Genomic DNA, 15,097 nt, shown 5'->3' on the forward strand with positions numbered 1-15,097 from the left:
TAGGGAAGAGGGCGTTTCCTTGGATCCATCCCATGAGGTGTGTATGTCAATGAGCTATGAGAAGAGAACTTGATAAAGAGACCCTGAGATGAGGAACAGGTAAAGGGGAGTTTGAGAGGAGGAACTGGTAAAAGACTTTAGTTTTTCTGTCTGGGACTGCTTAGGACTTGGGAAAAAGTAAAAAAAAAAAAAAAAGGATAAGTGTGAAAGAATACGTGATTGGAAGAGTGTGGACTGTGATTTGTGGATTTGCCTGGTGTTTTCTTTCTTGTTTTTGCTATTATTGGACTGAACTTAACATGCGGGTTGTGCTGTTGAACTCGTTTATTTTGGAAGTACATTTTTTTATTTTGGAGCATAATTATGGTCTGGACATTGTTTTTTAAGTTTATTTGGGGGTTTTTTTGTGGGCGCATCCTTAGCCCAGTTTGGGTCCTGCATTCACTCACAGTATTTGGAGACTGGGAACCTTTCCCCACCCTGGCTGAGCTGGACAAGGGCTGAGAAGGTGACCTCTGGTGAAGGAGGGGTTAGATTTATAAAATGATATTTCCAGTACAAAAGTTTTGCTTACAAAATGGAGGAGCGTTGCACCTACCTAAAAGCTGAAGACTTGGCTTATTTATTTTATAAAATTATCTTTATCAACCTCCAGTGAACTCTCATTGCAGGTGCCCTACTGCTGCAGATCCTTCCATGTTAGAGACCATTAGATGACAGGGAAGAACTGCAGACATCAGTAAGAGGAGAAACCTGAACAGGAAGTGACATAAAAACCTTCTTGCTGGCTCTCAGATCATTACGCTGTCCAAGAGGTGGTCCTGACTCTTGGAACTTAAAACAGGATAGACCAAGAAGCACTGTGCTAGCTGAACCTTGGTTCTTCTTCAGCTGTGCCTTCAGTTTCCTCCCTCACTCTCTGGACAGACGTTCACTCTGTTCCTCACCTCCCCCCCCCCCCCCCTTCCAATCATCCCTTTCCAAACTCTGATGTTTCAGCAACTGACCGTTATCCACCTCTGCGGGGGTGAAGGAGCTTCTGCGGCTGTCTGGAGCCAGAGGTGAGCTGCTGCCAGGAAAGAGGAAGAGGAAAAGGTGGGGGATCATAAGATAGAAATATAGATAATTACAGCGCACAAACACCGCCATGAACCAGGGCTGCTGCAAGCATACTTGGCAATCTTAGGGAAACCTTTGGTCATTCCCTCCCCCCCCACCCCCCCCCCCAATTTAACTACTGGTGGAAGTGGCTCCAGCACAGCGCACCCTTATTTGATGATATTGGCTTGGGTACAGCACTCTGCTAGACCTCACACTGGCAGGATTTTGCCACCCTCAAAATCTTGGCAGCCTAGGCGACTGCCTAATTTGCCTCATGGAAGCAGCGGCCCTGCCATGAACACACACATTATATATATATATATATATATATATATATATACACACACACACCTGTACATACATACACAATTATGGTCCCAAGGCCTTGTCTTTGTGTGTACAGCAGGCCCATGCACGGGGTGGTGAACTGTGGTAACTGCCTGGAGCCCTTGCCACTGGGGTAACCTCGCTCCAGGACCCTGCTCTTGTTTCTCTCTCTCTCTCTCTCTCCCTCCCTCCTGGTTCAGGAATGAAAGGTTTGCTTAAAGCTGCAGTGCCGACGGTCTGCCTAGTGCTGCAGCTCCTTCCCCTGCCGTGCAGTTCGGGGATCAGTGCTTTGAACCGCGTGGGCTCTCTCCATCTGCGGAGCCCTGCGTGGTTGATACAGCTGATCACTCAGCTATGAGGGGTGGGGGAAGAGTGGTGCCAGCAGCCGGAGGAACTGCAGTGTTAAATGTGGGCACCTCTGAGGCAGAGAGGGAAGACGTGAAGAGGTGCAAGTTCCAGTGGGGAGGGAGAAGAGAGGACTCAGGGACCGGGGAATGGAAGTAAAGCACTCTGGGGGGAGAATGGGGACTTGGGCATTGGGACAGAAGTAGGGACTCGGGGATTTGGGGGGGGGGGGGGGGGTGAATCTTGGGAAGGAGAGCAGGGACTCCAACTGGGTGGGGTTTGTGGAGGGTGTGGATAATGGAGACTCAGAGACTGGAAGTGAGAGTGAGGACTCAGAGACTGGGTAGGGGCAGTGCAGGAGCTGGTTGCAGACTGTTTGCTAGCTGGCCACTATTCTATCTCAAAGGGTTGAAGGCCCTGCTCCTGTTGATTCGTCCTGGTCCCGCACCTCCCTAGGATCAGCCATGGTTTATAGTGATAGCACAATGACTGGTGAGATGACTATCAGGGTGTATTCTCTATAGATAGTCTCAAGGCACAAAACACCTGCTTATCAGTGTAATGTTTGGCCAGTAGTGGTTGTGATTGCACTAACTGCAGGACGCCACCAGCCTGTCCAGACGCCATGCTCCTCTGATGCGGCTAGGACGCCGCCACACTGGCTCAGCTCCTAGCCTCCTTAGGTGCATGCATGCCCTGCACAGCACTTCTTAAAGGCCCCGCAGCGGGAGCTCTACCCCGGCACTCCCCTATGACGTCAGAAAGCCTGGGGGACTTAAGGCTCTGCTGTGCTATCAGTTTTTTGCCTCAGCAACAGGTCCTCCTGCCTTGTCTGCAGTGCGTGTTACTACCTCTGTGTGCCTCATTGTCCTGCCTTGCCTTGTTGCCCTGCTGTGCCTTCGTGTCTTATTCCTACCTTGCCCTGGTCCCCTGTGTCCATCCTGCCTTGTCCTGTCTGTCTTGGCCTGATTCCTGGTTCTGACCTCTGCTACGGATGGATTCTGATTCTCCATTGCCTGCCGCCTGGTACTGGCCTCTGCTACAGACACCGACTACTCCTTTGGACCTCCGCCTGTCCCAACCTTGGCCTGGATCCGGACACTGTTTCTCCCTGCCTGCCAAAACAACAGCCTAGACCTGTATCCTGCCTACTTGCTGCCAGCCCTTTTTTCAACCCGATTTTTTTTTACTGCTTCTCAGGGGACTTTTGCCTAAGCCCTGCTGGTCCCTGGAACCCAAGCGCTCAACCCGAAGGGAACAGGATTGATATAGGTGAAGCTCCAGCTCCAGTTCCAGTAAGAGCAAGTCCACCAGCTGTCAGCATGGGCCTAGCCGGTTCGCTTGCTAGGCTGTGCCAACCATGTCATAGCCCATGGGCTCAAATCCGTGACAGTCAGCTCACCAATGGTGACCAGGAATTGGAAGTTGACTAGTGACCTGGCAATGCATCACCAGGTGTACATCACAAGCAGGCCATGGGAGCACACAGGAAGCATTTCTTTCAAGGGTTTCTGCTCTTATCTCATCTTGTTACCTATTGGTTATCCACACACTTGACAGTGCTAACAGTTTCAGAGTGCACTAATACACCTGCAATGCAGACACAGGCCACTGTTTTCTTCATTTTACCTTTATTGGTGGCACCTTCCTGCACAAATGGTGCATCAGTGCGACACTATCGTGAAAACCTTAAATGAATCTTCATCCTTCCCTTGTCCCCACCAGCAATCCACCAATCTCAAGCTCAGCACGTTTCAAAAGCTCCCAAATACGGAGACCTCTCACCTATCATGAGGGGATTTCCTGATTTTACATGCTAAAAGTCTAGCAAGTGTATATTTTTGGTCTATTGAACATAAAATGTCATGCTCTATTATGCACAATAAACCAGCTTGGTTTATTGTGCATAATGGTGGCACAGTTAAGGTGACTCCCAGGACTGCATTACTGATGGACAGATCTCAGACCCTATTGCTTGTATATGGAAGTGGGCCTGTGGTTAGTGAAGTGATCCCCGGGCGCATTTCCTTCTGGACAGATGCAAAGTCTTCTCTCTTTTATCTAAAAACGGTAAATGGAGGTGACGGCAGAAGCATAGTCCCTGTGTGTTTATCCTCTAAACTTAAGCAGCATTAGACATGAGATGATGGTAGACTCACGGGACGGAAAGGAAAGCATCAGACGCTGTCACTGGAAGGCTGGAGGAGAAGTTACTTGGGATGCCAGCTGCGAGAGAGGAAGATGGAATAAAACTTTAGTTACTAGATTAGAGATCACCTTTCTGCTGCAGAGCTTGAGCTGTGTATATCAGACATGAAATGTGGCAGTCCCTTCTGGGATGAGATGTCTCTCTCCTCTCCTTGTATCCCATGCACTGCTCAGGAATAAGGCAAGCAAAACAGGTGCGTCCTAGGCAAGAGACTGTCCATGTAAAATGCTTTCCACAGTCACAATTTTCAACTCGTAATGGTCCCAGTGACTTGTAGCACCAGCAGTGGCCTCGTGTCATCACATAAGCACCGCAATATTACCAGTGTGGCAATGAACCAGTCTCATATAGGTCATAAGTGCGCAGTATAAGGATGGGTGAATGGCAAGGTATATGGTAAGTTCCATGGCTTGTCCAGCAGACACACCTCAGCTATATAACAATGCTAAAGAAAACAGGACAGACTGGTTTACAGCTACTCAAATTAGATACGGACCACTGACAGTTCCCCTCCTGCAGTGGGGGCAGCAGGTTGTGTTGCCCCCCTCCCCCTGATAAGGGAAGAAGGCTGTACTCTTCCTGGGTATAGGTGGGAAGCTGTGCAGTCCTAGGGCAAGAAACTGTGCCCTCCTCTCCCTGTAGTAAAACTGGGAAAGTGCTGCATACCTAACACTGAGGGAGGCTGGGGGGGAAGTGATCCTTCCCTGAGCTGGCAGGAGGAATGGGGGGTTTGTTTTTTGCGCTAAGCAGGGCATGGCTTGGAGTAATGTTTGAGGGGGGGCGAGAACTTAAAGTAATACATGAAATCTGCTTCTGGAGCAGATCTGTCTATGGTATAGGAGTAATTAGTACTCTCCATTTGTAGAGGATTGAGGAATGCACGAAACTCATCATTTGCTGGGGAGTTGGACCTGCTTAGGGAGTCTGCATGTCGAAGGGGCACCTCAGTTTAGGCAGTTAGTTACTCAGCGTTTGTCTCCATCTGCTGGACAGGAGGCTCAACCCACTGTCTGGACTGATCCGGGTACGTACAGGGAACTTTAGTTACTAGATTAGAGATCACCTTTCTGCTGCAGAGCTTGAGCATGAGCAGGGCCATCTTCATTGCCAGATGCTGTGAGCGGACCGGGCTTCGCAACCGGAGGGAACTCTGCGACGGTTGCGGCGCGAGATGGGTCAGCAGCAGGAGGAAGCAGGCCGGGTGCCGAGGGCCGGCCACAGGATGGAGAATCGGTCACGGCAGCACCAGGGCCGGCCACAGGAGGGAGAATCGGTCACGGCAGCACGCAGGGCCGGCCACAGGAGGGAGAATCGGTCACGGCAGCACGCAGGGCCGGCCACAGGAGGGAGAATCGGTCACGGCAGCACGCAGGGCCGGCCACAGGAGGGAGAATCGGTCACGGCAGCACGCAGGGCCGGCCACAGGAGGGAGAATCGGTCACGGCAGCACGCAGGGCCGGCCACAGGAGGGAGAATCGGTCACGGCAGCACGCAGGGCCGGCCACAGGAGGGAGAATCGGTCACGGCAGCACGCAGGGCCGGCCACAGGAGGGAGAATCAGTCGCGGCAGCACGCAGGGCTGAGTGCAGGAGGGGGGTGCAGGCCTGTTGGTGCAGTCCGGCTGCAGAAAGAGGACTCGGGTTGGGTGCAACAGTGGCGATGTTCCACCAAGTCGCTGGCCTGGAATCATCTGTGGCCCAGCTGGAACCTTTTTTTTTTTTTTGCTTCCTTTTTGCCCCATTGAGGCTAGCGTGGCAGGTGGAGGCCACCGCTGCAATGGGGAACCAGCTGGTACCAGTTTTGGGTTTTTGTTTTTTTTAGAAAATTACTACTGGGTGCATGGGTGCTGCCGAGAGGAGGAGGAGGGAGGAGAGGAGCCCACGTGTTTGAGGCAAGCAGCGTAATGAAAAGCTGGTTTTCAGCAGGTGGAGGAGACAAGAAAGCACAGGGTAAGGGGCAGAGATGGAAGAAAAAGGGTGAAGAAAGAGGAGATTGAGTGGAGAATGTATTGGAGAAGGGAGGGATGAGAGGGGAGTTGGAGAGAATGGGATAGCAAGAAAGGTAAGGAGAGGGAGAAAGAGAGAAGGGGAATAGAGAAAAGGAGGTGGTTGGCTGGGAGAGTAAGAGAATAGGGTTGGAGCTGGAGAGAGGAAAGTGAGGCTGGTGGAAACAAGGAAGAAAAAGGGAAACAGGAACAAAGCAGAGACACGGGAAAGAAATAAAAAGAGAAGGATGGGTACGGGGATTAGAAGCGGAGAAAGAAGCGGCAGGCAACAGAGCAAAAGGTAAAAAAATAAAATAAAATAAAGAGCACGAGGAAAACAGAAACAGGATAGTGAAGAAAGAAAGGGGGAGATAAAAATAAATAAAAAACGAAAAAGAAATTGACAGGAAAAAGTAAATGTAGACACTCAAACTATAGCAAGAGCAAATTAAAGAATAAAGAAACGTAGAAGAATCTGAGGAAGGACCAGACGATGGGAACTAGAGAGACAGAAAGGAGGATGGCACTGCGGGAGAGTGGATGAAAGAAAAGAGAAAGGCAAACTCTCGCAGCAGCACATGAGAGAGGGCTCGCAGGGTTCAAACTCTCGCAGCAGCACAGGAGAGAGGGCGTGCAGGGTTCAAACTCTCGCAGCAGCACAGGAGAGAGGGCGCGCAGGGTTCAAACTCTCGCAGCAGCACATGAGAGAGGGTGCGCAGGGTTCAAACTCTCGCAGCAGCACATGAGAGAGGGTGCGCAGGGTTCGAGAGCTGGGTCAGAAGCCTTGCTTAGCTCTTGGGTCCCAGTGGGGTCTGGAGAGAGGTGTATGAGGCGGGGGCAGGGGCTAAAAGCTTAGGAATTGGGCAGAGGGCCTGACCCCTCCGGAGCGCTGGAGCCATCCTGGTTATTGTTCTTTCTGTATTTTGCATGTTACCGTCAGTATTTGGGGGTTTTTTTTAACCATGCAGGGGGCTATTTTGAGTTGCCTGTGTAGGTGGAAAGCTGCGGGGTATTGTTGGCTCCGCCCACTTTGTAGCTCTTTTTCAGGCAGTTGGACGCATGATTTGGAAACGCTAGACTAACTACCGATGTAGTAATGGGATTGGCGCGTCCAAACAAGTGCGTAACTAATAGCGCTCTTCACATGGAAATCCCGTGTGGATGAGGCTATCAGCTGTTACCCCCAATGTAGAAATCGCCATGCACCCAACGCGCACTTTTTAACCCATCAAATTTTATGCCTGCCCAGAGCAGGCATAAAATCTTGCCGCATGTCAACTTAAAAACAAAAAAATACCAGCACCATGTAAAATTAGAAAGGCTTGCCTGAAAAAAATAAAGTTTCTGGACGCACAATGCACGTGCACAGTATACATGGCTGCTCCAGGCCATGTATACTGTGTGTGTATATTGTGCCGGTCAATTAGCTGCTGCAGAATAAAATGGATGTTTGTATTGAGCGTCCGTTTTCCTAACCCACCCAGAGCCACGTCTCCTGGGTGCCCGACGCCAAGGAAGCACTAAGGACGCACAATTTCCCCTGGCGCCTCCTTTTTAACGTGGTAGTTCATTAACATATTTCATCGCGCCCTCAGGAAAGGTGGACGGGCATGCGTCAGGAAAACGGGTGGCTCAATACGAGCGCCCGATTTTAGTGCGTTTATATTGCATCGGCCTGTTTGATTATCGTCTGGTAGAAGCCCTGCGCGCCAACGTTGCCCGCAGACCCATGCACCCGCTGTTTGTCTGGGAGGGGAAGGGGGTAGCAGGACACACACACTTTTGACAGGGCCAGGTGCAGATGCAATTCTACTCCTGCAACCTCTCACCACACTCCCAGGCATGCCTCTTTTTAACGTGGCTTAATTTAACACAAAGTGACTGAGGGCAGTTTTCTCAGAGGGCAATTTTCAAAACTTTGTGTGCATGTAAGCAAGTGTTTAGCCCGTAGCTGAGAGCTGCACCTCCCCCCTTAGTGCAGGTAGAAGCAGCAGCGCCTGTACTTTTCCCCCAATGGGGAGAAAAACTGCAGGGGGGTCTGACTGGAAATAGGAGCGCTTGAGCAGAGATTTCATTTCAGAGCAGGTGCAAAGTTCCTGCAGTCCCTGCGCTGCTGGGCCCGAATTTGCAGAGGGAAACATCCTCTGCAAATTAGCTTGCAGGCGCGTGGGGGTGGGGTGCGGAGAAACCTACTTGCAGACCTGTAAGCCCTGTGGGCACTTTCAAAATGACCCATGGGAGGGGGGAACACTCGACTAAGTCCCCGGCTACTCGTTTCTGGCGGACTTGGAATCCATTTTCAAAGTGAAAGCTATTTTGTCTGCAGAAGTACCGTGGGCACAAAGACCTGCAGACTCTTGCACCTCTCTTGTTATCTGCGGCTGCCTTTTCAGTGGAAGGGCAGGTAGCAAATATTTAAAAATAAATAAATAATAAATAAATGGGCCACAATGCGCAGAAATTTGAACATGCAATCTGCACAGATTACCTTCCTCCCTTCACCTAAACACCCAGCCCCGAGAAAGCCTCCTTTCAATGCCACTGAAAATAGGTGCACCATGGAACCTACTGTGAGGAAGGGCAATTTTCAGACAGCCAGTTAACGTGGCTAAAACGCTCTTTACCAGCACAAATTGCTCAGAAGATTGTATTCTCAGTCTGTCACTGCACGTGAACTGACTGTCGTGCCAATAAGTTTGCTGAATCTGACAGAAAGAGAAGTAACTTTTGTGTGTGGCCCTGCCCCGTTTCAGCCTCAGAGGATCCTTAAATACAGAATAAGTGACCACAAATTAGAAATAGACGTGGACAGACACAGAAACAGAATGCACTGGAAACCCCAGGAAGTCAGACTGCGTGCACTGCAACATAGGGGAAATAAAAAGAGAAATTTGTTTCCTCCTGTGCTGTGCAAAATACAAAGATATCAGAGATGTACATTTACCACAGCTGACAGATTGGTTTTTTTTTTGCTTTGGACCTGATGAAGGGGCATACCTCCAGAAAGCTAGTCAAGAAATGTATTAAGTTAGTCTAACAGAAAGGAATCACCCTGTAATATTGTTTTTGGTAGAGAAAGAGAAAATACAACCCTTCCTATGAAAGAATGAGTACAGAGCTTTTTCTTGCTCGTTCTGTTATAGGAAGTACTTTATTTTACAGTTCTGGGGGAAACGAGAGACACAGCAGCTACTGCAGTAAAACCGGCTGTATCCTGCTGCCAGGCCAGAAACCTAACCTGACCTGAAACAGCAGAGAACAGCACCCGATTCCTGCAATTGTCTTTGTCATTGCCCTTTCTAATTGTCTTTCTTCCTTTCTCTGCTTTTGTTAACCACAGGGAGGCCAGTTGGAGACTCTCCAGGGAGTTTCCCTTTGAAAATCCCGTGGCAATCCAGTGTCATAGTGAATCTTTACTCCACTTTGCAGGTGCCCTAACCCTGCCCCTGGTGCTGCCGCTTTTCCACATGGGGGGGGGGGGGGGGGGCGGATTTTAAAGCGGGGGTTTCAGTGGGGTAAACACATGTTACCCACAGAAATCCCTTTGACAATTGTTCCCTTTTATGTAGTTCTCTGGCAAAATATACAAATTGTCATGCCAATAAAGTTTTGTGGATCTGATAAAGCGAATACCAGAAGCAGAGAACCAAATGAGTAAACGGAAAGTGAGAGAGAGAAACAGACAAAAAAAGAGGGAGACAGAAAGGAAGCATGAGTGAAAAAGAAATATATGGAGAAAGAGCAAGAAAAGGAGAGACAGAGAGAGTACAAGAAGGAGCGGAGCAGCAGGTGCAGGATTGAAGAACAAGTTTCTTCCTCTTACTGCTGGGATGTCGCATGACAGCAAAACTTGAACTCGGGTGGGACATATACGAAGATCTGAAATTAAAAGCAAAATTATTACAGTATGCTAATACGGATACAAATCAGTAGCAAGGTTTCTTTGTGCATCCTACTATTCTAATGCATGATACTGCCACCTGGTGGCCACTTCCAGTACTGAAGCCTCGCATGTTTCCTGGACAGAGACAAAATTATTATTATTATTGATTCGTCCAACTGTTTACAAAAATATTGGTTTATGTAAATCAACTGTTTTATAAAAAATGTAAACACTATAAAAAATGAGGCTGTAAAAATCAGTTTGGCCTTTACACATTTCCCATAGAGGCAAACATCAGTAAGCACATGCAGTGTGCTTCAGAACAATCAGGCCTGTCTGTGTGTAAAATTACATACAGTGGGGCCGATGCAATATTTATGCACAGAAAGCAGGTGCTGAACAGTCAGCACCTGCTTTCTTAATGTACCGCCATGCGCCCCTCCTGGGGGCGCCATGCAATATTTAAATTAGGGGGTAGTGTTAGCAAGGAGGCGCTAGGGTCGTTCTCAATTGAGCATCCATTTCCTGCACCCGACTGCTGGCCCTTTTTTTAAACTTTTTTTTTAAGCTTGTGAACTTTAATTTTTCCTCCTACTTAATATCGCAACGATATTAAGCAGGAGGCAGTGCAGAAAAGTAGTTTTTTCTGCTTTCCTGTACTAGTTTTAGCAGCGCTCAGCTATTTAATGTGCATCCTAGACGCACATTTTTTTTTGCATTGGGAGTGAATACCTAATAGCCTCATTCACATGCATTTGCATGTGAAGAGCATTATTAGTTTCACTCTGGGTTGGACGCACATTGTAGAGGCGCTAATCCCCTCATTGCATAAGGGGATTAGTTAGCACCCATACAACGCGCATCCAACTGCGGGTTTTACAGTGCGCTCAGCTGAGCACACCGTATTGCATCAGCCCCAGTATGTGTACTTTTACCCTTTGAGACACAGTGGCTTCTCGGAGTGAGAAAATATCGGGGCCGGGAGTGTACACATGTACCAAACTTTTTCCCTGTCATTTACAATGAGTCCATTCACTAGCACAAGAAATAAAAGAAACAAAAAAAGTAAAAATTACATTTCTTTTGTCACCCCTGGGAATCAGGCACTGCTCTTTCTCCTGTGATCTAATTTCAGCAAGATAGGGGCTAAGCTGTGTAATCCTAACCTCCCTCCTGTCCCCTTGCACAGAAAAAAAAAACCCCACTCACCTAAAATCATAATCATCAACAGACTGAGGGATTCGCTCTGCAGAGAAAAGGGAGAACAGAGAATTAGGAGGCCATCATAGGAATAGTGTATGGGGGTTGGAAGCCTTCCAAAAACAGGATGAGATTCCATCAGAGTGTGTGTGGGTGGGGTGTGTGTGTGTGTGTGGTGTGTGCTGTGAGTGGTCTCTCTGGGGCAGGGGTGAGTCCTATGCTTTGAGTTGTGAGTGTGTTGGGAGAGCAGGGGGCACTTCTCCCTATAACTAGGTTATGTCTTATTGCTGGAAGGGTGTACGTGTGTGCAGATACATGTTTGTTTATTTTATTTGTTGTATTTGCAGACCACCTTTACAAACATACATTTGCTCAATATGTTTGACAAAAAGTAATCCAGAGCATAAATCACAATATTTCATATACTGAAGCATCTACAAAATAAAAATAAATAAATAAATGTAATCCATATGTGCCTTCCCCCTCGGTCCGGATTATGCTTGGGGTGGAGAGTAGTACATGAGAAATTATATTTACTAATGTGATTTATCTTTGGGTTCGTAGCCTGAGTGGGGGATGAGACAGGGTCCCAGTCTCCCCGATATCACAATTCTGTACCCTTCCCAAACAACCTCCTGCTTGTGACACCACAGACCAGATAAAATCATCACACCAGAATAAAACAGTAATTAACCCTTTTACTAGTATTGTGTAAGGAGACAGTAAATCCAACTGGAACATTAAATGGGAAAAGTACAGTAGTGAAGTGTAATATAAACTTGCAGTTTTCTTATTTTATATCAAGCAATGCAGAAATATTACTGGGTATGGTCTGTTAGAGGGGGCAACCTACATACTCGCATGGATAGTAAATAAATAAATAGCACTAGTAGAAAAAGGTTGGGGGAAAAGCAGTGAAGTACACAGCTTTCAAAAATTGTCTTTACCACTGAGTACTTTAAAAAAAAAGGGGGGGGGGGAGGGGCAGTAAAACAGATCCACACCAATGTCCCCAGTTTGCACCCTATTCCAAACACAAAATTGTGTGGAAAAAAAAACAATCAAGAATCCCTCTTGATGGTGGAGCTGGCTAGATGGCAAACTAATAGATGAGCACTGCAGTGTGTGGAAGGTCTCTGTCTTTCTCCTGGGGAGCTTCCTCAAATGGTTTACTTGGTTCTAAACAGAAAGCTGGCCTGGTTTCAGTCTCTTACAGAAAGCCCATGGTCCACCAGCTTCTCTTTCCCTGCCCTATCTCATGTGGCTGTGGCAAGGGTTTATGCTTGACTTCGGCTGAAATGCTAAAGCAGTTAAGATGAGATACTGAGTTTGTGACAAAAGGCAAGGAAATGAACCTTGTCCCTTCTCTGCTAAAATATTCCCTGTGCAAAGTTTAGATAACTTAACTCAGTCTCTTAGGAGGGTAATGCAGTCATGTGCTCCTGGGCCTGGATAGGAAATCTCTCAGTCTCTCAGCTCCTGCCTCCTCTGACCTTTTTTGGGATTTTACATGTACTTGGCTATGAAACAAGAACGGCTGACTCCTGTCTCTCTATTTCCTCAGAGTGCAGACTTCTGTCTCTCCCTCTTGATAATTAGCTCTTCAGGAGAATAAATATGTGCAGAGATGCCATATGCATGCCTCTCTTCCTGAATCCAACTTCTGGTCACCCCACCCCACCCCCAGCACTAGGAAGAATAGCCTAGTGGTTGGAGCAGTGGGCTATGAACCAGGAGACCAGGGTTCAATTCCTGCTGCTGCTCCTTGTGACCTTGGGCAAGTCACTTTGCCCTCCATTGCCTCAGGTACAAACTTAGATTGTAAGCCCTCTGGGGATAGGGAAATACCTACAGTACCTGAATGTAAACCAATCTGATATCTCAGATTGAATGTCAATAAATAAAACTATGTACAAAGCCAGCCAATTTGTGTCTTTTCTTCCTTAAATGGTCTCCCAGCATCCTTTGGCTTCCTCCTCTGCTGCCTATGTAGTGCTGTTCTCTCGGCAGGCTAAGCCGTACTGCCCTTTTCCCAATCTGTTAACATTGTGAGTGCTGAATGCTGGTTTTTGCAGAACATCTGTCATTCACAGGAAAGAACACAAGGGTTTTTGTCGTATTTTTATATTCTTTCACCGTGGCTTGCAGACTTTGCAAGGTTGAAAACCCTTTTTTGACAGCTCCAAAACACATCACTCAGGTCCAGACGCAGCTCAGTCCACATTGTAAGGTTTCAACACTTGATAAGCTCGAGGGGAAGGAATCTGGTTTATAGTAGCTTGGTGTATATATAGAACGAGGAATGCAATCAGCCATAACTTGTACAAAGAAACATCCTCCAGATTCCTCAATTGCAAACTTTTGAAAGGCTAACCAAGTCAAGTCACCGCTGTCCACATAAAAAGAGGTCTAGACATGACATAGCTCAGGGTGGCCGACTCTAGTCCTCAAGAACCACAAAGAGGTCTGGTTTCCAGGATAGCCACAAAGAATATGATGACATACATTTGCATGCACTTCCTCCATTGATTGAAAATATATCTTATACATGGAGAGAACCCTACTGGGTTTCTGTTAAGAAGAACATACGATCTGTGCACTTAGAGATAAAGCATTCCAAGTGGTTTGCAGCTCCACCATGTAGGCTGCTGTGTTGCTTGCTTCTTATTACTATAAGAGGGAAACGCCTAGGGAGGGTGTGGATGTTTAGTTAGCTTTCTAGGAGGCAGGATGTTGCTGTTCTTGCTTTGGTTTTGCTCTTTTCTTACTGCTGGGAGAGGACCCTTTGGGCTTTAGGAATTAAGGCCTGGGTATTGAAAAGGTAGAACGGGGGTGGGGGTGGGGGGGATTTTTCCAATTTCACGGAATACTATTTCCTTCTGGTCTTATGTGTCAGTTTTGTCGAAGGAGGTTTTATTCACCATCCATCCTCTCTCTTTGGATTTTGAAAACTGGTTTTTATTTTTACCAGCTAACTAAATGGCTCTTGGCCAAGGGGTTTAGTTTGCCATCAGCTGGGGAGGGGTTTTTCAGAGGAGTCTCTCTCTCTCAGAGAGATCCAGTGAATCTTCAGAGGTCATGCATGGATTGGATCATCAATCATTCCTGGGAGCAGGGGAAGATTGGGAAGAAAGGAGAAGAGTGGCACTCACCCGGGCTTATCATCACAATGTCATCAGGATATTCTGGGAAGAGTTTGGATAAGAAGTAAAAAGCCTATTCATGATATCTGAATTAATGTATGAGAAATGGGACTTTGAGATACACCAATTAGATTAATTCATGCATCATTTGGGGAAAAAAGCTCCAAAACTGCCCTGGAAAACGGGATGGGTGGGATATGGAAAGAAAGATTGGATTAAACTATCAGTACAGAGTCACAGATTTATTGGAAAAGGATTATGTAATGGACTGGGTTGAATAAGGACTTGTAAATTGTCATTTACTTCAATCTAAACTCAAGTATCAGTCAAGTTATGTTGGAATTGTATCCTGACTCCAGAATGCTTTTTACTGTGAATACTAAAGACTGTAATGACAGCAGGGCCTTGGAGAGAAATCTCTCCCGCCCCCTTCCCTGACAGGGAATCCTAGAAAGTAGTGGGCTTTTGAAAGGTGTAAGAAGTGTGAACATCTTAAGCCCTCGGAATAGGCCCTTGGACTCCTTGGCCCAGGGGTTACATGCATATTCATTACAGATATCTTTAAAACCAAACCTGTTTACGGCCCATGAGGACAAGAGTTGGCCACCCATGACACAGCAACTAGAAATATAGAATCCAGAGCATAAAAAGCTAAAATAGACAAAAAATACAATCTAAAAACAATTAGCTTTCAAATAGTTACTTAACAAAAACAGACAATAACATTTAAAAACCATGACTCGGATATACATAAGAGATGTAAAACCTCATTTATAAGAAGATCAAAAAGTAGGGACGTTCCATCCCATACTGAACAGAAAACAACTAGCCCTACTGTTATAGTATGAGTTGACTGGTCTAAGCAAGTGCTGGATCGAGGCAGTGAACTCTCCTGATATACAATA

At 47.1% G+C, this 15,097-nt stretch overlaps 1 protein-coding gene across 3 annotated transcripts in view; it reads right to left on the minus strand.

Moving 5' to 3' along the window:
• The window catches only part of LOC115094248, a 70,485-nt gene that overhangs the window by 9,203 nt on the left and 46,185 nt on the right, over positions 1-15,097 (minus strand). For 2 of the 3 annotated variants that reach the window (XM_029607091.1, XM_029607089.1), the window contains exons 3-6: positions 11,059-11,095; positions 9,790-9,845; positions 3,933-3,999; positions 1,008-1,069 (exon numbers count right to left, since the gene is read on the minus strand). In XM_029607091.1, coding sequence (XP_029462951.1) covers positions 1,008-1,069; positions 3,933-3,999; positions 9,790-9,845; positions 11,059-11,095 — 222 coding nt within the window. The remainder of the gene's footprint in view (positions 1-1,007; positions 1,070-3,932; positions 4,000-9,789; positions 9,846-11,058; positions 11,096-15,097) is intronic. The other variant, XM_029607090.1, reaches the window with a different exon arrangement.

Source organism: Rhinatrema bivittatum, chromosome 6 (genome assembly GCF_901001135.1).
Source record: "Rhinatrema bivittatum chromosome 6, aRhiBiv1.1, whole genome shotgun sequence".
Lineage (NCBI taxonomy): Eukaryota > Metazoa > Chordata > Amphibia > Gymnophiona > Rhinatrematidae > Rhinatrema > Rhinatrema bivittatum.